The 23,816-nt window shown below is 44.1% G+C and overlaps 5 protein-coding genes across 5 annotated transcripts; 4 read left to right on the top strand and 1 right to left on the bottom strand.

Annotated features, from left to right (window-relative positions):
• Window positions 1–4,249: 4,249 nt before the first annotated feature.
• Window positions 4,250–5,221, bottom strand: LAJ45_05522 (uncharacterized protein; the record flags this gene model as incomplete). The annotated part of the gene is made up of 5 exons (XM_046115093.1): window positions 4,250–4,287; window positions 4,364–4,368; window positions 4,448–4,502; window positions 4,561–4,739; window positions 4,797–5,221. The coding sequence occupies 5 exons, from the start codon at window positions 5,219–5,221 to the stop codon at window positions 4,250–4,252; spliced, it is 702 nt and encodes a 233-aa protein (XP_045971615.1).
• A 4,768-nt stretch (window positions 5,222–9,989) lies between these two features.
• LAJ45_05523 (uncharacterized protein) lies at window positions 9,990–11,062 on the top strand (the record flags this gene model as incomplete). Its single annotated transcript, XM_046115094.1, has 2 exons — window positions 9,990–10,196; window positions 10,364–11,062. 2 exons carry the CDS (start codon window positions 9,990–9,992, stop codon window positions 11,060–11,062), a joined length of 906 nt encoding a protein of 301 aa, XP_045971616.1.
• A 153-nt stretch (window positions 11,063–11,215) lies between these two features.
• Window positions 11,216–11,494, top strand: LAJ45_05524 (uncharacterized protein; the record flags this gene model as incomplete). Its single annotated transcript, XM_046115095.1, has 2 exons — window positions 11,216–11,277; window positions 11,332–11,494. The coding sequence occupies 2 exons, from the start codon at window positions 11,216–11,218 to the stop codon at window positions 11,492–11,494; spliced, it is 225 nt and encodes a 74-aa protein (XP_045971617.1).
• A 2,494-nt stretch (window positions 11,495–13,988) lies between these two features.
• On the top strand, window positions 13,989–17,124 carry LAJ45_05525 (uncharacterized protein; the record flags this gene model as incomplete). The annotated part of the gene is made up of 12 exons (XM_046115096.1): window positions 13,989–14,891; window positions 14,972–14,984; window positions 15,052–15,347; window positions 15,406–15,887; window positions 15,988–16,014; window positions 16,070–16,179; window positions 16,248–16,333; window positions 16,393–16,400; window positions 16,471–16,522; window positions 16,586–16,790; window positions 16,887–17,014; window positions 17,110–17,124. The coding sequence occupies 12 exons, from the start codon at window positions 13,989–13,991 to the stop codon at window positions 17,122–17,124; spliced, it is 2,325 nt and encodes a 774-aa protein (XP_045971618.1).
• A 555-nt stretch (window positions 17,125–17,679) lies between these two features.
• LAJ45_05526 (uncharacterized protein) lies at window positions 17,680–19,213 on the top strand (the record flags this gene model as incomplete). The annotated part of the gene is made up of 5 exons (XM_046115097.1): window positions 17,680–17,745; window positions 17,829–17,860; window positions 17,945–18,062; window positions 18,125–18,132; window positions 18,205–19,213. 5 exons carry the CDS (start codon window positions 17,680–17,682, stop codon window positions 19,211–19,213), a joined length of 1,233 nt encoding a protein of 410 aa, XP_045971619.1.
• Between the last annotated feature and the right edge of the window lie 4,603 nt (window positions 19,214–23,816).

Genomic DNA, 23,816 nt, shown 5'->3' on the forward strand with positions numbered 1-23,816 from the left:
TTTCGTTTTATTTTTTTCTCCGGTGGGGTGATTGGGGAGGAGACTAGAGTTTCGCATTTAGACCCGACAGCGCGCGTAGCGTGAAGGGAGGTCATGAAGAATCACTCGCTTCGGGAAAAGCCGAAAAGTCGCTCCCAACTCCGTGAAGCTAACTGGTTTTCCTGGAGGGAATGTTCACCCAGGACTCGATCACGTCAAACCCAGTCAATGTGCAGACAATCAATGGAACCTGTTCATCTCTATCGATTCTGTGTGGATAACACAGAAAACCAGAACTCAAATTAGAACATTCCATATATTCACAGGCTTATTCAGTTAGCCAACTACTACTTTCTATTCGTATTTCATGAGTCTAGATATCGAGCCTCATCAGTACCAGACGTAGCAGTAAACAGGGGGGGAAATGCTTTCCTTCTTTGCACAGCTTGCCATTCAAGCTACCAGCAAGGTCCCGTACTAGAAATATTGCAAATTAGTAGCTTCCCAAACCATGCTAGTCCGATTTCGGGACGTTCCCTCCCGAAAACAAGCTTAACTTGGCAACAACCCACGTTGCTGCAGCCTGCCAGCCGTTGACAGTCAGTGCGCTAGGCCAGGTAGCACTAGCTTGGACTCTACTCTAGAGTACTCGGTGACAACTCCTTACTGGAATCAGCCCCTTTACTCTTGACGCCTGCGGTTCTTTCAGTCTAACCACTACCCACATATCTCGCAAGCGCGATTCTGTACTGTCGATGTTTCATCTCTAACTACAGACAGATCAGATCACACGAGTACTACATAGCCGGGCCCTCTTCGCGCCCTATGGTATCTAGTTAGTACTAGCTGGCTCTTGACCCAATGTTCCTTAAAGATTCATCAATATTAGTTTACTAAATATACTGCACTTTGGTACACTATATGGATAGCTTCTAAGACTGTTCTATCGCTTTGACAAATCACTTAATCTCGGGGAATGGAAGAAAGGAAGCAGCAATATCTAAAGGAAGTAAAAAGCATACGTATACGTGCGCGGATTTCCTTGATCGACGTCCTTATACCCTACCTAGATATAGTAGCCATCATATATATATACTAGCAGAAAATTTCCAGTCACAAGACCAACTGACAGATGCCGCCCCCCGGGGGGGGGGAACTACTATATCTGGGCTCTATATATTCCTAGAGTACATACAAAGAAAAAGATTCAAAATGAGCGTATTATATAGGAGTGGGCTGTAAGCAGGCCCCAACAAGACTGATGATCATTGACGAAATAAGAAACAAGACCAACCGACCAGCGTGTGCAAGGTATACACGAACTTGAAACAAAAGACTTTCCAACTACAAGTACTCGACAAAACCGGCCATGATCAGCTCATTCATTCCGGATCGTTTCCCCGCCAGCGACCACCGAATGTTGAGCTATGCGTTGAGTACCTAGATCAGAGTAGGTGGCCATGGTACTGTAAATTACATACTTAGGTTGAGGTCCGTTAATTAATTCAAAGAACACATCTGAGTGTGAATACCTTAGTCGTATAAAAACGTAATAACAAAGGCCTTCTGTCCGAACAATATATATCCAGTATCGGGTTCTTTCCTTCCTGATGGTGTTTCCCGAGCCGAGGCTATCCGCACGGGCCGGTCAAAGCGAACAACTCTATATTGCGCGCAGTGCAAGGAACTCCATTAGCTACATGCTACAATTAATACTCATGTAGAGATCTCAAGCTTCCTTGTACAACTATATGTATATAATTCAAGCTTATAGTCAATGTTGCCAGGATCGATCTATATACCCAGTGCACTAGTAATATTGCTGCAGCTCCTAATCCTGAGTGGATTCGTAAGCTCGGTTTAATTCAACAGATGCGGCCATGCTTGTACAGTTGATTATATAGAGCTGTATAGAAGCGGATTTCGCGGCGGGAAAGTGGTGATGGGGGTGTAGGTTGATAGATCTATGTCTGTTTCTCAGGAGTGGTACTTGTGGGTGTTCAAGTACGGACCTTTGGACGTTCAAGCTCTATGGCACGATCATACTATCAATGATTCTGTGCTTGCCTTTCCGGTACTGAACTACATGTAGTCATCTAAACCCTTTAAACCCCAAAAGAAATGGGTGAAAAGCATTCGACCACCTGAGTTTCTGTTGATACCAGTACAGGTACACAGTACCCCGATAACCTCACACTTAACCACCTACACTCTCCTCTCCACCTCTTACTCCACTCTCTCTCTCTCTCGTTAAGCCTCGACAGTTTAGAGGAACGCCCAATACCGACACTGAGTCCAAAACTTACGGATTCGAAGAAACGAGTAGAGTATCCACTCAATTTTTAGGATCACGCCCTGTTCACTCGAGAGCCGGGTCAAGACCTTATAGAATTCGATACCGAGGGGCCAGTCCTACCCGCGGATAGAGGGATTCTAAACCCCTAGGCCTAGGCATAACTAGGAAAACTAAAAGGCCGCGTGAGGTAAAGTGTAGCGGGCCTTTCCACACTCGGGGAGCCGATACGTAACCCTCTTCTATGGTTTGTTAACGTTGTCTCCATTACGTCTGATGATCTGAGCATATATAGACATCTAGCTCAGACGAGTACTCAAAGATTATGAACACGGTCCGAGTTATAGGAACTTACTGGGAAATCATCAGACGACAGCTGGAGATATAATTACCAGATCTTCATAGTTTGACTAGCTGACCGATGAGATCTGATAAGATGGTGAATAAAGTCGATTTGGTATAGCATGATCATGAGGTTTGGGAAGCCTGGTAGCAGTAAGATAATGTTCTGTGGCTGGTCGATGCGGACTAATGACACCCGGCCGGCGTGACTTACTTTCCAATAACTCCATCTTCAATAGCACGCTAGCTCATTATACCATGGGCCGTGCGCTAGAAGCTGCAATAACCACAAGAAGGGATGTAGAATACTGCGGCAGGCTGTACCTTTGCGTATACACAATGCCTTACCCAAGGGGGCTCGAGGAGATAGGCTCAAATTTAACTCTACCACAGAAACAGACATGCCCGGTAGTGTAGTGGTTAACACACCAAAAACTCGGCACGTAGGTTTAGAGCTGTGAGGAAATCTTGGGTTCGAATCCCAATCGGGGCAATATCAATTCTTTTTTTTGTCGCCGGCTTCTGTTTCATCCTGGGGTACTGTCTGTCACTCCCGACTTTAGGCCGCTATCATGATATATTATATAGATACATGTAGATATATATCAACAGCTAGCGAAGAGCATCAACATAAAACTGGCTGAGTATTTTATGAAAGGTTAGAATAACCCTCCGGCCGATGGCCGCTCTTAAGCTACTTGTATGTGCTCGTGAATGGTGGCCGGCGTCTAGTGAGATACATGTAACTACATGTACGACCACGCAAGCTAACTATATGCAATCTCTCATACAATCGTTCAATCTAACCCATATAAACCCATTGACAAGGGTATAACTTCCAGCTTTATAGATACCAGGGAGCAATATTGGCGAGGTGCATACTCTCGTTAATAAATACCGAGTGATATATCATGAATCTAATAATCACACCACCGCCGGGAGGGTCCCCACCCGGTACAAGGTAAAGAAGAATGATTTATATGTTAACCGTGACTCCTAAGTGCACGTGAAACCTCGCGGGTGGTCATAAAGAGTCACTCGTCCTTACATCACATCATAACTATGTAATTGATAGCACCCACCATGTGAAAAGTGCTTCCGGTCATAACATGTCCCATATATATACCGCATCATAAATTAAATCGTAAGGGATAAGACCCTGCTCCAAAGATAAAGCGGGCGAGAGCCGTGTGAAACATCAAACATTCGCCATTTCAATTTGACATGAAAAACGCATACAAAGGGGGAACCAAACCCGGGGCAAAAAGGTTCAAAAAAAAAAAGTCTAGTATCGGACATCGGAGGATCTGGATTTGATCAAAAGTGATATCGGAGAAGAAAAAGAGCATGTAGTCGCAACAGAGCAATATTACAATAACCACTGTGGCGGGGCAATAATGCTCTCAAAACGGTTACCTTAAGGGACCGGCAACTGGAAGGACCACAGAGGACTAAGGAAAAGGAACAAAATACCTGAGAGAGGTGATGCAGTTGATTACACCATAATCCTAACTCCAAACAGAAAAAAGCAAGCCCGAGCGAAGAGGACGAAGCATGGACATCAATAGACGACCACTTCTTCGACCACAAAAGACAAACATCCATAAATGATAAAGACCCAGCACCTGCCTGTAGCTACTCCGTTCCCAGATATAAAACAATAAAAACAGGGGCTGTTAAAGAGAGTTAAGTAGTAGTGCGAGACGAAAAAGAAGAAAAAAACACTTTAATAAATGAACATGAACGTACTAGAACTTGGGGGAGTATAAATGAAGTTATAAAAATTAACCTCAATAGAAGTATCAGCAAAATTAATGTTGCTCTTGCCCGAACTGCGAATTATAGATGATAGGATTCCGCATCAAGGTCCTGCTGACGGGCGATGAAGCTATTTCAAAAGTCAGAACCAATAGGCCGAAGAAATCATCGAGGAAGAGGTAACATACGAAATGGAATTCTCCCAAACTCGTGGCTAAGGGGACTTCTGGTGTTCTCATCTCGCCCACTACTATCTTTGCTACTGGATGCATCACTCAACTGTCTTCTATGGTGGTCAAAAGCTTTTGGCTGCGGCTTATTGTTACGAATAATCTTGTATAGTTCATCGAGGACATCTTTTGAAGGACTATGACTCATATGTTAATACCACTCTAAACGAACTGCTTTCAAATGGGAGACGAACCTATACAACTGTACCGGTTGAAGGTCTCCCGCCGCACCATTACTGCTTCCTTCTCCGTCATCGATCCTCACTTGTACCTCACTGGTTTCCCCTCCTATAAGCTTCGAGTCCGTCAATACCAGCGACTTCATCCCTCCGGCTGCGCTAGAGCTTCTGCGTTGCTGTTTCGGACTCGGAGTGCGCATTTGATTTCCAGAAGAGCTTTCAAGCGCCACTAGTGGGCGTGGGCGAAAGAGCTGGGGAATGCGCATAGGGCGGGGAGCGAACACTGGAGAAGGTTGCGGGCCAGGTGAGGAAGGTGGCGAAGCCATTGTTGCCATCTTAGGGGAGCTTTGAGGAGAGTCGAGATGGATAGTTGGAGGTGTGACAGTCACAACAGTGGGAACAGGGGTAGGCGAAGAAGGTGACGATGTTGTTGAAGACATTATCTTCTAGTTGTTGGAATTGTGGGGGAGATTGCGGTCCAGGAACTATGTATTTTGTGGGGGTGTGGGATGTGGGATGTGGGATGTGGATTTGACGAGGTTTTTGTGGAGAAAGCTAGCGAGTGCAGAGATCGGAAGAGGAGGGAAGAGGTTTCCGTTAAATGCGTTTCAGTGTATGGCTTGGGAGGGATGTCGAGGTTTAAGGTCGGTGACGGGGTGGTGGGTGTGAAAGAGGCTGAGTTGGCGTTGTCACTGGGGTTGAGCTCTAAAGTAAGAAAGAGTGAGCTGGCTTGTGTGTAGACGCTTCAATCGAGATGGCCGGCCCTGGGTCTTGGATAGATAAGCAAGAACTTGCAGAGTACAAGGTAAGGCTTGACAACAGCCACACGAAAGCAAGGTTGCAGAAGGCAGGTAGGCGGTGGGCAGGCGGGCAGGCAAGGCAGGCAGGCAGGCGGATGGGAAACGACTGGTGATGTGTGAAAGCTCTGGAGAGTATTCTGGGGGTGAGAGAGATTGGGAACGGAAGGGGCACCGAATGGGCGGTCACTGGTACTAATACTCTATCAGAATCTGCAGCCCCGGAGGAAAGAAAACGAATGGAAGGGAAAGGAGAAGGAGAAGGCACGCGAGTCCCGGTAGATCGGTCACGTGCAAATGCGGTCATACACCTCCAACATTTCGGATAGTAGATGTACCCAAGTAGTTAGAGGTACATGCATACCATAACTCAGGGCTACACCTGCATCATCTACAAAAGGGTATTCTGACAGAAACATTTCGATAAATTTGTTAAAAGTAATCTCCACCACGGATCAATCGTTTTCTTTTTCTCAAGTTTCAATTAGAGCGTTTTAGCTGCGCCAGTTGAACAGAAAGTCGAGCACTTGGACAGAAAGTCCTGCACCTCATATTGGCTGAATCCTTGCCTAAAATAGTTAGAATTTCTGTCCAACCTGTCCGACTTTCTGTTCAACTGGCACAGCTAAAACGCTCTATTGCTTCCACTTCTCTCGCATGCACCCGATAAAAACACTCGCATACCCGCCCACACGCGCAGGTACGATGTGATAGCTCACCTCATGCTCACTTTCGGAACCTGGAAGGGGCAACCAAGGTGACACTGCAGATCATACTCTGACAATTTATTTGTGTGTAATCATGATATATTCCTTTCATCATGATCACTCTTTTGAGTCCATTGAAGAGACTAGTACTAGTGTAGCTACATGTAGCGACAATCGCAGACGAGTGAGATTCCATCTTACAGGCATTTATTATGTAGGTAAATACTCTGGGGTATGATATACTCTATATGTGGGTTAATTTAGACATATACATATATCATATACAATCATTACACTATATGCAGTTCATAATCAACCTATATGTGCTATCCCCAGGCTTTTGTCACAGCTTTCTCCAGATATATCAAGGTGCCGGCCGTATCGAGACTATAATATATACTTAAACTCTCTATTCATCAGGTAAATGGACCGTTTTGATTGGATTATGCATAATATTGATGTACGTGTAATCACCCATATTTTGTGAAACTACATGTAGATGTAGTATCGCACCAGAATTCCAAAGCTTTAAAGGCGTAAGCTTGGTATGGGTAAATTACTACTAGTATCATGTCCCAGTATCAAATGTTACCAAACTGGGTTCCGAAGGCACATATAAGTGCTACAAACCGTGGGTTCCAATGGGTCAGTAGCACCACTGGGATTCAACGCATTGAAATAATACTAGCGCCTAGCTGTTATAAGCTAGGGTATGGGATTTAGGACAGCAAGTAAATTATTGGAACAGTATGAAGCCAATGAGAAAATACCCAACCGCCGTTTTTCTTGACAATGCTTGATCTGGTCAGTGGATTCCTAGGCTTCGAAAGCTCTTTTTGATATGGTGGGAACTACAGTAACAAAAGAGGGTATGATTGTGTGCTGTATTCATGTTAATATAATGCGCTACTAGTAACACAGTATAGTAATAAAGTATTCTTCTGAAAATATCAGTTTAATTACAGGTTCTTTACAGATTCCGTAGTACTATGGCAGTGTTATCACTCCATTCTTTCGTACTTATATAGCTTACCGCTTATAATTATTGCCAACTGTAAGAGAAATTAATGGCGATTGATAATTGCGATATATCAGCTACATTTGCTATACTGGCGTGGGCTTATATGTTCATGCAGGTATCACCTTTCGCAAAAGGGCTTCCCACTGGCCATGGGTCAATTTATACAAACATAATTAAGTCAAATTACGTTCCAAAATTTCTCTTCCTACTCGGTGTCCGCAAACGTAGGGCTAGGTTCCTCTTTTAAAGCGTAGATACCGATCATAGAAAATCACTCGGTATTGGTCACTTCCAGCACATATGTATTCAGCCTTGTAGGATGACCCTAGCTTTGCTTACGCACATATGAAGAGAATCTCTCAAAGTCCATGTATGTATAGATTACACTCCAATGTCGATATATTCCATAATGGCCTAGCTTCCTATATATTCCTAACCTACGGAAACGTACACCTATAAGGAAGTGCAGCTCGGGGGTGGATAAAGACGTGCCCCCTTAAGCTTAAGCTTCTAAGAGGTTGACTTTCAAGGCCCAAGACAGCTTGTTCGGTAGGAAGAGCTAGGCGACCAATCCCTGTGAGCTTATTTACATGCTTGGTAGATCTGCGGGTTCTAAACCCTAATAGGACCGCCTATGACTATAAAGATATGTGCCTGATAACTAGTGAGTTTACGGAAGGTGGGTTTGAACCTTCTAGAAGATCATTGGGCTTCTTTCTCCTTTTTTCCCCTGCCTGACCAGCCGCTCCAGATCTGGAAATCTGGGTTCTGATCCTTCCCTGGGTATCATCTCCGGTGGCTCTGAGGCGGCTTGGATTCCCGCAAGTGCAACCTTAAATAGGAGACCGAGTCTTTGGTAAGATACCTACAAGGGCTTTGAATGTAAAACAAAAATAAAAGCCTCGTATGATCATTTTAATGATACTCGCGCGTAAACTATCGTCAATAGCCAATGAGATAAGAAGACTTTGTTTACTATGGTGAACTGAGAACAATGCATGTGATTCTTAATTCGGGGCTGTTGATGCTAGGGGTAGAGTATGCAGACGTTATATGTCACGGCTCTAGTTATGTTCCAGAAATAGCGCTTGGAAGAGGTTGATCATTGGCGAACCAATTGACGTCATGCGCGAGAGTTAAGGCAATGTATCCAAGCATAAGGTTATGGGGATTTGTAAATCAGGTAAATAACCGCCGGGAAGGGGGGCATGCAATACATTCTACTCTAGAGTTAGGCTCTAGATCTGTTATGTAGGGGTTTCTTCATGGTTCTCATTATTCTGGGTTACACAAACTTACAATGAAGATTGCAATTAAGATCTGACGTGTTGGTTGTAGCTTTCATCCACCTAGGCCTATTTGGTGCCTTTGAGCATGAGGTAGAAGGATTCGATTCCATTCATTTTATTTCACTCTGCCAATGGTTTTGCAAACATTAGTTCGATCTCAATATAAATTAAAACATGTAGCTTATCTTCTCAGCCAGTTCCATGATCTATCCGTCCAGAGATTGAAGTTTTGACTATCAGGAGAAGTGCGCGAAATCGCAAACAAATTTCGGAATCGTGCGTCGCAACTGATAACATTTCCACAAGAGGAAACTCATTGCTTGCCATAATATTACTGGATCGTGATGTCCAATAGAGAGCTTGAGCGTTGCGGTCCAGATGAGCACCTGGATGTTGCCTTGTTGAGGACTATTACTTTTGCATAAACTGCCTAAGACGTCCGGTTACGGAGTCGACGCGGAACCGTTGTCGCGTCCAGCTGAGGCGGGTTTGTGTAAACATGAAACAAGTTTCGTTACACACACCTCAGAGCTTGTTTTGCTAGGAGGAAAGGAGAACATGTACCTCTCTACATATGCATAATATTTAGGTGAAGGGGTTTGCTAAACACAAGCAACTTGGGCAAGTATGAGTTCATTCACCAACTAGACGTGCTCTACTAAACCTACAGTATTTGACTTTTCCCCACTGTTTCTATCATTAACCACACAACGCCCCAGCGATATTACGACTTAAGCTTGAATTCAGAGAGAGAGACGAGGAGGACTTCCACTAAGAATAAGGACTCTACGCGCCTTTCTTTCGCAGCCCCTTGATTAGCGCGAAACCCGGCAGCGCGGGAACGGACGGAAACGGGAGGGTCGGCTCTTCCCGATTATTAGCTGGCTGGAGTGGACTTTGACGACGAGAGTTGGGAGCTGAGGGAGGAGGTAATTTGGAGGTGGACCTACTCTTGCTTACTTGCCTTACCTGGACTTCCTAGGACTTTGACTTCCTAGCTTGGTGCCTACTTCAAGTAGCTTCGTTGCGGCTCTGAAGCTTAATTCCACGTCCAAACTCGTTCATCACATTTCCTGCCGGCCCTTTTTATTTTTTTATTTTTATTTCCCGTTCCCTCTCTCTCCCTCCCCACACCCCCCAGTTCCTGTTCCTGTTCACGAAGAAAGAAGAATAACAAGAAGGCTCATATCTCTCTAGGAGAGGGGGGTTAGTGTGGTCTGATTTGTTATTCACTTTTTCTGGTTTTGATATCTTGCAACAACTATACTTTTTAGCATCCACGCTACCCTACTTTACTTTGGAGGAGGTCCCACGTTTCGCTAGTCTGCTCTGGATCTCCCCTCTCCCTCTAGCTCGCCCCTCTCACCGTTGTCTTCTTCTCCCCCCCCCCCTAAATGGCCTCCTCTGTCGATGGCGTTCTGGCCAGTATCGACCAAGTCCAGTCGTTGAGTCCCGACGACTTTACTCGCGTCATCGAGCACTGGAAAAGACATGCTGCTAAACTATGGGCCGGACCAATGCAGCAGCAGCAGCTCCCTATGCACGGTCCAGTTCCACCGCCTCAGTCGAGTGGTATCGGTGTTGGTGTGAGTGTTATTCAAGTAAGTGTTTTTTTTACCATTACATGTATCTTGAAGAGAATGAATTGCTTGTGAAGTTTCGTTTGTTTGCTTGTTAATTCAGGGGACCCGGTGGGGGGCTGGACGGAGGAAAACACAGTGATCGCGAGCGGGTTTGCTAATAACACTGTGTTTGCCACTCCCAATAGACATGCCAAAACGCACCCCCTACACCAGCTACGGAAAACAATGATCCTCCGATCATGCCGCCGTTCCCCATACCGGCTCCACTTGCGGTCCCTGGTCCACCTATAATCCATCCAAAACCGAAACGCAAGCCGAAGACTGCTGTTTCAACACCACTTCGTAATGGCAACAACAACCCCAATAACGGCAACAATGGAATTATCAACCTTAACCCTAATCAACACATGAATGAACAGCCTCCAACACCATCTACAACTCCTTCGACTTGGAGTACTACAGCTCGGAAACGTTTAGACGCTAAAATGCTTTCACTGAAGGATCACACGGTCCCGCAGCCCAATGATGCTACGCTTCAGATTGCCATTGAGAAGTTGCGTTATTTTATTATTCGCGCACTGCATCCGAACCTGCGCGATATGAATAAAGGCGGCGACAACTCCTTAGGCCTGGTACTTCGCCGGCAGATGAACATTGATGGATATATGAATTGGCTTAGTATCTCATCGACGGAGGGAGATGAGGCGACAAGGAGGCTTGCACAAGTATGGTTCTTTTATAAAATGGCCGAAATACTTAACTCGTTTTGCGATGATGAGAAGCGGCGGGGTGAGGGTGCGAATGACCAAGGGAGATTACAGAGAGGGTATGATAAGCTGGTGGGTAAATTGACTTCCTTCTATGACACTATGGGCGGGATGTGATGGGACAAGACGATCTTTCTGAGGTTTCGGGGCTGATTTACTTGTCTTTTTTATTAGATTCCCATATGTAAAAGAATATTAGATACCGACAATCGGCAGTACATCAGAAACTTGATATGTTCGAGTAAAAGGTTCAGACAGCTTTGTATTCATATGGTTGGAGTAGAACGGGCAGAGCTATTTGTATTTTTCAAGGGTGAACTTACATTAACCGAGTATGTCCCACCTCCCAATAAAAAGTTCACTACTAATAGGTTGTGAACAATTAGCCTGAAAGACATGACGGCATCAGCAGCCAAGATGGACGAAACAACAGCCATGCTTGATGTCGTTTTGGACGATTACTCTAGCTCTGTAGAGTCCATCAATGTTGGTGATGGAGATTTGACTGGTGTTAGGATAGATATGTGGAACGGAATACTGGAAATCTGACCAAAACAGCGATAAAAAACTGTTTATTTTCATTTTTTTATTTACTTTCCTTTGGGTTAATATGAGTATCACCCTTCTCATCATGAACGATGGGAAGAGATAATGTCTTTATTTATCAGGAGCCGGGTACAAGGGTGGGCAGTTGGGACGGAGATGACTGATGGTAGTGATGGAACTGGATGAGGAAAACATGCAAAGAAGGGGAAAACCTTTGGAGTGTAATTTTTATTGTTTCCCCTTTTCAACTGTTAGAACCGGCGTTTGTCTTTAGCTTTTGGGTTTGGCGAGTACCGTCCTTATGTTCCTAGCTCTAGCTGGTGGCTCTTAATTATTCGTTAATGGACTGTTATATAGCAATGTTATTGGATTTCTTTTTGGAAAGGAAGGCAGTGAAGTAATCCGTTCCTAGGAAATGATTGTTTATAGGATGTACGGAGGCCGGCCGGCTAGGTGTATCATCCCGTTATTTACTATTTATGCACGTAGACTGTACTGATTGCAGGTAGCTTGGTAAAAACTAACAACCTTTTTACTTACGGTATTATTGGGCCTCATGATCACTCGATGTCTACAAAAAGATAAACCCATCTTTTTGATACTCTAATTTTGACCGGTTATGACAACTGAAACCATTTACTTATGATATGGTAGGTTAACTGACTAGCCGACATTGTACCTCGATTATTGTCCACTGGCCGCTATTAATTTATCATCAAATCTAGATCTCTCAGATGCACTATCTAGTCGTATGGGGAGCATGAGCACCAAACTTCATGAGTTTCTTGTACACGCCGAATCTTCGTTTCTGTGATCCGGATATACAATTTACATATACGGAGGCAGCTGGTTTGACGGGATCGAGAGGTACATGTAGCGATATATATCACCACAAGATGTACATGTAGTATATATACAACAAAGGGTTTATGATAACCCTAGCCAACCCCAGCTAACCCTAATCCCAGATAACCCAGCTAACCCTTAGTAACTACATGTACAATACCAAAAAAGGGTATGGATTCGCTACGTTATTCCCGTTGCGCTAGTAATGCAGTAAGAATACGGAATTGCTACGGTATTCTTTTTGTAATGCCGGTTTAATTCCGTATTATTCACTGAATTCCGTAGTCATACAGCACTGATTTCACCCCGTCCTTTCGTACTGTACATACATGTATATACATATGTACATACATATCACACATACATATATTTATATACCATCCAGGTGTCATGTCATGTAATGCAGAGTAACAGGCCAGGAGTACGCAATTATCGGGGTTGATCTATTAAAATCCTGTCCGGCTTCCGCCTCCCAAGCTTTATTTCATACGTCCTGGATTTCTGGTAGTCATTGTGACTAATTAGGATTTAGCTTCAAATTCTAGACTTCCAGGAAAGATGGATAGGGATTTCAATTCGTATGGTTATATTCCAGTACTCCATTTCGATATGATGTTTGATAATTTTTTGAAGATCTTTGATTATTAGCTAGTTTTCGCTGATGTCTGCATGTTATTTACTACAGCGCCTCCGTCGATCTCAATCATGAGTTAGTACATATATATCTCATTGACCAATATATAAGCAGCTAACTAGCACAGAGGGTGGTTTTGACCAGTTCTAGCTAAGTATAAATATAGGGCCATCGAGTGGAGGTATATGGGCACTTAAAAGGCATTATACCTAACAAACAGACTCATTAAATCAGTAGAAAACCCGGGACATGGAACAAAGAGGCCGGCCCACTAGTCCAGCCCGTGAAAATATTGTCGTTCGAACGTTCCGTCCTGCTACATGTTGGCTAATACTCGGCATGACGCCCAGACTCTGACCCTATCGTATCATGAAGTATCCTAGCTCGCAGTCAAAGACTCGCAAGGAGGGATCTCATGTCACTGATCTGATTATGATATTGAGAATATTGAATTGTTATTTTGGGTTAGGGTTTCTGGCCACATGGAGTAGCCAAACAGAGAGCTCCTACCCCAATAACCCTTCACTTCGTTCAGGGTATATATTGGCTATTGACAAATGCTTCCCGGTGTTTGGCAAACAGTCACTAAGCACATGTACATGCATATACGTACCTATGTATACAGTGCATGTATATATACTTGATCATGAGATACTACATGTATGTATGTACTATACATGTAGCTGTATCATACATCCTATAAGTAAAATAAGACTAGAACTTCTTTCCCACGCCGGAAATTTATTTACAGGTAACATATGTACCATCATAGCCATACTGTATACAGCTGTATCTAGTAAATCCAATAAACAGGGGGGGGGGGGGGGATCACACCGGCTTCTAATTGGTTAGAAACCCACAGTTAAGCTATCAAAAAGATGGCAACCCAACCTTCAAGCACCCATCCTCTGTTGAGTTCAAGTTTGTGAGGTTAACTGTGCGTCAGTAGGTCGTTTCCAGCCAATTTTGATCTGTCTATGGGCATCTTACTCACTCCTTATTGTGATTAACTTAGACATGGACTTAATCAAAGTGTCGCAGCCGCGGCCGCGATCCCGAAGTGACAAATTTGGCCCCGGAAACAGGGCAAAGACAGCTTTAACGGAGGCGTTTGGACCAGCCGATGACTCCGACGACGGCTCCGACGACTCCTCCCACGACTCCTCCCACGACTTCTCCCACGACTCCTTATCCAGCCACGGAACGTGGGTAAAGGCAGCTTTAACAGAGGTGTTTGGACCAGTCGACGGCGGCTCTGCCACTATCGAAAACTATCTCCACTTGTGCCCTCTGCTTATAAGAGAGGGAAAGCTCGACGAAGCCCTAAAAATATCCCAGAGAGTGATCCATGCATATGAGCAGGTGCTGGGATTAGAACACCCCACCACCATCAGGGTACTGAGCAGGCTGGGCTCTATGTTTAAAAGACAGAGAGAGCTCGATGAAGCCCTAGAAATGTACCAGAGAGCGCTCCGTGCATCCGAGAAGACCTCCGTGGTAGGGCGCCGCAGCACCATCAAGATACTGAGCATACTGTGCTCTATCCTCAAAGAACAGGGAAAGCTCAACGAAGGCCCCACAACCATCGATACGCCGAGAATACTGGACTCTATCCTCAATGAACAGGAAAAGCTCGGTGAGGGAGCATTGGAGGACTGTGTCGACACTTGGGAAAACTCCATTGATTCGGAACCTATTAGTCAAGAGCAATCGCAGGTGAACCGGAAAACCTTAAATAAATCAAATGGACCTTTTGTTTCCGGTTCAGATACGGACTCCAATTATATTTGTATTACAGACCCCAGCCCCCCAGTTGGGGCATCTTCTAATACCTCAGAACCATCTCTAATCCCGCGTGCACCACAAAATCTGGAACAGATAGAAAGCGATATTGCTAGTGCTCTGTCTGGTATGATTGAGGTATCTACGACTATAAAAAATGCATTCAAAGGGATGAGTCGGGCTAAATTTAATCGACGATTGATTTGGTCCCTGAGAAGGTTTTCGAAGAATGTTAAGAAGTCACCATCTACGAAACAATTATTATCTCTGCAGCAAGTATCAGTTCTACGGGGCATAGGGAATCGAGTTACATTGAATAATATTGCTGGGAGAATCGGGGTGTTTTTGGAGCGTTCAGGTTCGATTCAAGAGTTGCTTGATGGGCCCATGAAACTCGGAAAGCTACCAGATCGCGACGGCTCTGGTGAATCCTCTGAACCTAGCGATGATGATGAGGAAGAAATCTTGGATGTAGCAGGATATGATGAGCTAGTTCAAGGAGTACTTAAATTTTTGAAATCTGATGAGATACTCGAAATTTTTAAAAATGCCGTGGTTGAAAGGTTTCTACCGACTCGACACAAGGATAAGCATGTAAGTTATCATACCTTGGGTTCTAAGAGGGATATGTTTAGAGACTAAAATGAACAAGGCAATTAAAGGAAAAAACGTACACCAAGAAGGAGGAACCACCGAAGTCTTGGTAAATATAGAATCCGAAAATAAACAAGTAGTTCTAGAACATATGAATGAAGGAGATGATGACCAAGCTTCTCTAGGTGCACCGATACACCAACATAGTAAAGATATTGGTATTCAAGACGAGAGTTTAAGTTCGTTTACTATGTTCTTAATAGACGAGGAGATGCAGAAATCGGCTACAGAGAATAGCCCGTTAGAATCCGGTGATGCTATTGAAAGAAAAGCGATTGTGTCTTCAGAACCAGTTATCAGGATTCAAAATCCAACACCGCGAATCTCCAGCCCGAGATGTGGATCTCCTCAACTTACTGAAGAATCGAAGCTTCTCCAGGACCCTGTCGCATCGCCTGTGCCAATGATAGATGGTGAATATCTATGGGCGGCAAGATTTTCGGACGGGAAGACGCATATCAGCTTCGAAATTGCCCGTCGGTGGGATTTTTCTAATGAGATTAAAGGATTGGTAGAGGATTTCATTCGAGAACCGATAAATTAGTGGCCACTGAGCCCTCGAAGACACTCTGTGTCACAGGGGTATGTGTATGTGCGATGGAAATGTGTAGGTAGATATTTTTTGCGGTTCTCTGTCAACATAGCTAAAGAAAGGGTTACAGCGTTGTGGCAGAAGGATACCTAGTATCATTCCAAAAGAACGCATGTATCAGTATCATATGTATCAGTGGCTTAGGTCTCATAGCGGCTCTTCCTCATCTTCCAACAATAGGTCACCACCGGCATCAACGGCCCTAGCTCCAGCACAACCTATAGCTAACCCAGTCAACTCCAATGCAGTGACCAACGGGACCTTAGGGGATACCACACCATCATCGACAGCAGTCTCTCCTGGAGCGATCTGCTCATTAAAAATAGGACAAGGAGTGCGTGATAAGCTTCTCATGTGGTGTATAAATTTGGGCTCAAAGGTTACGGTTGTTAGAGAGCTCGGTATTACGCCGAGTGACAATGACGAAGCAATATTCCGGGGTCTCAGAACCGAATACTTAAAAGCCCGCAGCTGGAGGAGATGGTTTAGTCTTTACACCATTTCATATATAAAATTCGTTAAGGTATGGATGATACACAGAGGCCTGATGTTATAGGGCGCCTTGTTTGACTGACTTATTATGTAGTTCAGACTTTACCGTCTCGATCATATGCGTGTCAGCTGCTATAACAAAGAAGAGATTCCAACACCCAATCATCCATATTATGAGTACCGGCCTGAGGCAGTCGATGTATCACCCGTTCCCACCGAGGAGTTGGAGTATTTTGAAGGCCCATCATGTATTGGTACTACTTCGATGACACTCGATGTCTTGCCGAAGAAAACAAATGGTAAGATGAATCTGCAGGAAAAATACAGATGGGGACTACGTGCTTGCGAAGCACTGTCTTTCTTTCGGATCTTGATACTATTTCTTATTATTCAAGCCGGGCCAATCGCTTTCTTTATATATTGGTTGAGAAAGCATCCTGGAGACCTTCAGAATGCCTCAGTTCCCCTGTTTCTTGCATTTGCTCTCATGGGAACTTTTATTGTTTTCCCTACTATAACTGAGGTAAGATTTTATGATATCTGAGCTTCAATTTTGGTAGGCAATATTGCAATCGCTCAATCTAGCGGAACGATCGGGGGCTGATAATATTTACGCAGATGATAAGTTCGTAGGGGGGTATTGCCATGTACCGGGAAACTCAAAACCGAGATTCAATGGGCATGGTGGCATGATGACTGGGCAATACACGTATAGGTGTACTCGGAGAGGTTGATGGGGCTATAGTTGTTGCAATCTTTCTTGATCTAGTGGAATACGAGTTTTGGGAGTCTTTTTTTGTGTTGCTTATATAGCACATGTATATCACACAGTGGAGGGAATTATCACACGGGGTAAATTATGATTAAGTACTCCCTATAAATACTATTAAACCACATGAATGTCCGAGTGGGTTAGGGTTTAAACGATAGTCGTTCTCGGGCCTCGGCTCCTCTCGTTGAGCCTCCGTCCTTGGCGAAAAAGCTTAACTACATGTATTTAAGCACCTTAATGGCTGTGCCAAAAGGTACGTCCGTAACAAAGAGTAGTGGATCTATAGAGTTACGCCTCTTAATTTACGATTGAAAGTTGCCATGTCACTTCTTGCCACCTTTCGATCATGTCACATCCGAAGCAGCTGTCGCGCGCCTGCTCAAGCCCTGCTCCCTCGTCGCTGGTATTCGTCCGACATGGACCCAGCCAAGCACCCCCTCGCGGGTATCCGCGTGCTAGACCTGACCCGGGTCCTTGCTGGTGTAAGTGCACTCCACAATCGATTTTGAATTCATTCCATCCAGTTAAATACGATGTACTAATTTCGCGTTTTTGATGGGAATAGCCGTACTGTACACAAATTCTCGGTGATCTGGGGTTTGTCTATCTTCCCTATCTCTACATTCACCTTCCACGGGGAATATCGGGCTGAATTGAAGTTGGTTACCATGTACCTATCAGGGCCGAGGTCATCAAGGTTGAACACCCCGTCCGTGGCGACGATACAAGGGCGTGGGGACCTCCTTATGCTAAGCCCCTCTCAGGAGAAGGGCCTGGCGAAAGTGCATACTTCTTAGCTGTATGTAGTATCCCTTATCTTACTTTTAGATCATTAATTAACAAATTATTTCCTTAATGCAGGCAAACCGGTATTTACACTTTTGAAATCACAATTTCTCACTCGATACACCACCTCTCATTTTTGCTAACCTTCACACAAGCAACAAAAAATCCCTCGCTCTTTCGTTTAAACATTCCACTGGCCAACGCATTCTCCACGATCTCGTTGCCAAATCCGACGTTCTTGTAGAAAACTATCTCCCCGGAACCCTTGCTAAATATGGTCTCGACTATGCCACCCTCTCAAAACTCAACCCAGGTCTTATCTACGCCAGTATCACTGGATATGGCCAGACAGGCCCATACAGTAATCGCGCAGGTTACGACGTGATTGTAGAGGCTGAGATGGGTCTGATGCACATCACTGGCGAGCCTGACGGCCCACCCGTTAAAGTTGGCGTTGCAGTCACAGACCTTACAACAGGACTATACTGCTCAAACAGTATCATGGCCGCTTTGATTGCGAGGGGGCGCACAGGCAGAGGTCAATGGATTGATGCCGCACTGAGCGACTGTCAAGTTGCAACTTTAGCGAATATTGCCAGTTCGGCATTGATTTCTGGTGAACCGGACAGTGGTAGACATGGAACTGCCCATCCAAGCATTGTTCCATACGAGTCATTCCCCACTGCGGATGGGAATATCCTTCTCGGTGGTGGGAACGATAAGCTCTACGCAATACTGTGTAAAAAGATCAACCAACGCGACTGGATCTCTGATCCGCGCTTTGCGACGAATGATATCCGTGTCATCAACCGACGTATATTGATACCCATGATCGCGGCCGAGACAAAGAAGAAAACGACGAAGGAGTGGTTGGAAATTTTTGACGGGAGTGGGATCCCGTACGCAGCTATCAATGATATCCAAGCGACATTATCACATCCTCATGTGTTGGCAAGAAACATGATCCAGGAAGTGGAGCACCCGTTGTGTGGAAATATTAAACTTGTGGGCCCTCCGGTGAAGTATAGCGAGGCGAGACCGGGTATTAGAAGTGCCCCTCCAGGGCTAGGGCAGCACACTTTGGAGGTTCTTACAGGGTTGGGAATGTCGAGAGCCGAGATTGATGGCTTGGCCGCTGAGGGAGTAGTGAAGGCTGTGGAGTAGTGAATTAGACATTGGAAAAACGGACTGCGGGTATGGTTATGCGGTCTCTAATGTAGAGTATGGGGAGTAGATATGAGATTACAGCCGTTTTCATGAAATTATGCCCGGCTGAGCGTTGCAACACATAGTGTGAATCTTGCAAAGTTAAGCATATCATTAGGCAGTTCGAGATACCAGTTTAGGTATCTGAATTTAAAGTTTCTGCCGGATTGCCTAATGAAGCTATGGGAATTATTTAGAGAGGTAGTCAACTGAAGATTCACACTATGTATTACAACGCTCAGCCGGGCCTAACTTTATGAAAACGGCTGTAAAGTAAGCTGGTCAAAATTCATAATACGCTCTAAGTTGTTAAACCCGTAAGACATATGCAATTAATGAATTAAACAAAAACAAAACCCGTAAGACATGGGTTCTCACTCGGTCAACGACCAGAGTTTTATTGATGATTGCGCACCATTAAGTAGCATACTATGTATAGTTCTTGGACATAAATCATCGTCATCGCGCCAAAACACACCAAAATCGGCTACAATGGGCAACCTCCCTAGCATTCAATTCTTTATCAATTACCACAGAGCTTTCAAAATAGAGAGGAATACGATAGAAGAACATATATTCCTTATCTCGAACCAGAAGTTGTGTGAATAAATAAATTGGCGTTCCGCTTGGCAATCGACTACTCTAAGCCGGATTGGGTCTGGTTCGAGACAAATATATTCCGAGTTATAATCCTTTTAGGGCCCGTTCGGTTGCAACGCAATATCATGATATTCGACCCTTTATCACGATATTGAAAATTTTATCTTGTGGTAGTAGTGTTCTAGCAACCACTTTCGTTACCATTTCACAACTGTTAAAAGCCCCAACATCACGATTTACAACATTTGGGTCAGACCCAAATTTTTAAACTGCGATAACGATACACCCGTTGTAACCATTGCACCTAACGTAAAAAGTGACGTTTGCCGAACATGACACAATATTCTCAAAATCACGATATTTTAATTATGATAGATTCGGTTGTAATCTTGCTATATTGTAACATTAGAAGCTTTAGGCCAAGCATCAATTTTGGTCAAAATTGATGGTTGCAGGGATTATTTGGCTGGGCGGCGAATAGCATTTTTCAAAATTGATCGTTGGCCTAAAGTTTCTATTGTGATTTCCAAACATCATGTACACCGAACGGGCCCTTAATCTAATATGTTGAGAGTTATGAGGATTTGCCCGAATCTTGCCAAGACCCCACACAAATTCGAGGTCTGGCGCATTTCCTAAGAAGAACTGAACAAAATGCTCTACCAGCAATGCTACAACAAGACTGTCAGATGATTCTCCTAACCATTGACTTGTATTTGAGCAAACGGAACAATTTATATCTTAAAGTGGTGGGCGCAAGGGCTATTTGAAATGTGCTGTTTTTGCTGTGGTTTTGTTTCATGACGATGATTTATGCCCAGGCTGTAGTAGTTACGGTTGATTTATTTATGTAGAAAGTATTCTTTTGACAGTAATAGCTCTCGCGACTCGTACGCCTGGATTGGCGAAAACGGAAAGATTCGAAACAATGGATTCCTCCAGCTGCATGTTAGCTAGACGGGTCCCTTAATTGTAAGCCCTACTAGAACTGTATCCTAGGCTTTTCAAAGTCCTCTTCTCCTACCTAATTGTTATCAAGTGATGCCGGATTGGAAAACCGGTTACAGTCGTTTCTGGGTCAACGACGAACCCGGCTCGATGACGAGTGGCTACTTTTTGGGCTGATAGTCAGTTAAAGCAAAGGAGTCGGGGCGCTTTTGTTGGCTTTTATTGGCTTCGATTGGCCTATTCGCCATCGAACTGGTTTCGTCGTTGACCCAGAGACGACTGTACTTGACACCAAATGTCTCGGCTGAATTTCTTTAATGCATGTGACAATATCTCGTGACATTCATTGCCTTACACTCGAGCGTCATCGAGATCTTGATCTACATGTTTCTTGTGTAGAAATATTCATTTGGACCTTAATTAGAAGCAGGTGTGTCCTCGGGCTCTAGATGATCTTACGCCGCGCCTAGAACAGACATACTGACGTTTTTGAACTGTGCTACTATGTATTGCATACACCAAAAATCATGAGCTTGGCGTACTCTATATTTGTGCAATATTGCTCGCGCGTTAATTAAATGGTCGGATATCGTTGCAACCAAATTCTTACTAAAATTTCCGACCTTTTAATTAACGACCGAGTAGTCGCATCCACAAACGTCAGAAAAATAGGAGTAGAGAGCCTTATAAACAATGCACCAACGGCTTACTAGTACCGCAAAAACTCACGAACTTTGCTAGCGGATCTGACCAAAAACTAACTTGTAGAGGAAATATCTGAAGCTGATCTCTGCCTTTCAGCCAATCATCAATGAAGAAATCCCTGCACGGAGATAATCAAGTTGGCGAGTTTCTGCGGTACTCGTAATTTCATAGCGTTTGTGAACACAGCTGGGTCTGCATTAGACTGCATACACCAAAATCTGGAGCCTTATCCCTTCCTCTGTCTTCAAGGTGCCATGGTGGGCAGCAGTATTACTACATCAAGATTTGATTTGTTGCTAATGCCGCTCTGGGTATCACTAGCACCTCTCTAGATCTAGCCGTGAACCGTTGTGACCTGTATCAACCTCTTCCGGGACAGTTTAAGGGATGCAGGATTTTGCACAAACGATATGAAATTACGAGTAGTACCCCAAGTTATTAATATTGTACCAAGCAAAGTAAGTGTTGCGATTTTTCATGCGATTATGCAATGCGTGTGAGTGAGATCGAAATTGCAGGTTGTACTCACCTCTGCCGAGCCATGCTGAGAAATACTCAGCAACAGGTTGTTGACATTTCGCCGATGATAAGGCATGTTCATGTTACCATGCAAAGTTAATCTTGTAAAACTAAATTTTCAACCGGTGCGGTTTTGAGCGCTGTCTATTTATCTCCCTAGAGTCTTCTCAAACGTGGGACGGATCACAATCAATCACTCGTGTATCTTGGCGCTCTTGGCACCTGGGCATCACGGCGGAGCTTACCCCACTGAACCGGATGAAACCGTCACCTACTATCATCCGATAATCCATTATGTGATATCGCGGACCGTTGGTAACTTTGGGAATATAAAAAACAAAGAAAGAGAACTGTAATCGTCATGTGTATATCCTTGCGACGCCGATACGAAGTCTGAAACCGACAAGCCTTCGTATGGAAATACTTCTAAAGAAGGACAACTCTGGAGTATGAGTTCCCAGACTCAATCTGATACAGAAGATTTATTTCAATCTCCTTAACATGCCTCTCTCATTTGTTGTCAAACTACGCAGGGGAGTAGGGGAAACCTTCCTGCACGTTTCACGAAAAAGCTTGTACGTCCTCGTTACCCCCAAATCTTTGAAAAAAAAACTATTGAAATGCAGGAGAATGCATATTTTGGTCGGGCCATTGAAGTATGAACTTTGAAACCTAGTCTTGTTGTTTCTTGCATAGAGTATGTAGAGTGAAGACCCCTTGGCGGGGGGTATTGAGACGTGGTTACTTGGAGGGCATACAACTGGCGGAAAAAGACGTGTCGGATAATGCGGAAGCAATATAGGGTAGGGGTATGTATTCCAATAATTGGCTCCATGCTGCCAGGTACCCGTGTTGGCACGTTTCGACTTTTACACGTGAAATGTAGTGGTGGAAATGCCAGCGAGGTACCAAACGGTTGTTATAGGCGTTGGCGCGAAGAAGACATTTCCTGGAGACCAATGTTTCAGACTATCAAGCTAGTATCCAAAGTTGAGGCGGAGTATTAAGATTTTCTAGCGAAGGTAGTATGACGTTGTATTTACAGACAGGGATTAGAAATGACATTATTAACCACAATCTAATGGAGTGTAGTTGAGTTAGATAGGAGTAACTACAATACTGTAGGACTCAAGGGGTTCTGCCCCATGATAATAATATCAGTAATGTGATAACGATAAATACGATAAAGTAACATCTGCGTGTCTCGAAAAACAACAATGTTTACTTAGTACCGTATATTTCTGGCGGTTGATGTGCTGTGTAACCTTATCACTAATTATCCCTTGGACGGATGAAAGTTGTCAAATTCGCGACCTGGACCGTGCACCACTTAGTAAGGGAACCATCTTGCTTTTTACGGTTGGAAACAACAGAACCAATCAAGAATTTCCAACAATTGCTATATTAGGCTAGTGATAGCTGAAAGAGTGTGGTCGCGAATTTGACAACTTTCATCCGTCCAAGGGATAAGCCTATGGCGATGTCAACTTTAAGCGCTTATAGCTATATGTAGGTATTCATACGACCCTCCACTGTTCATCAGTCTTAGAAAATATAAAATTTAGCACAAGATGAATTAGACTGTATGCTGGGACTAGTATCTGTACGAGTGCTAGCAGTAATGGAAATGATTGACTGCATTTTTGCACCTAGGTGTGTTGTAGTAAGGAGTATGTATTAAGAGTCATAAGTTTTTATCGTTTGGTACGTGGATACTGATATTCGTTTCGTAACGTGGCTATTTCCAAAGTGCATTTCTAATCCATATACATGTTGACCATAGATATAT

Source organism: Morchella importuna (genome assembly GCF_003444635.1).
Source record: "Morchella importuna strain M04M26 chromosome Unknown Morimp01GS015, whole genome shotgun sequence".
Classification (NCBI taxonomy): Eukaryota; Fungi; Ascomycota; class Pezizomycetes; order Pezizales; family Morchellaceae; genus Morchella; species Morchella importuna.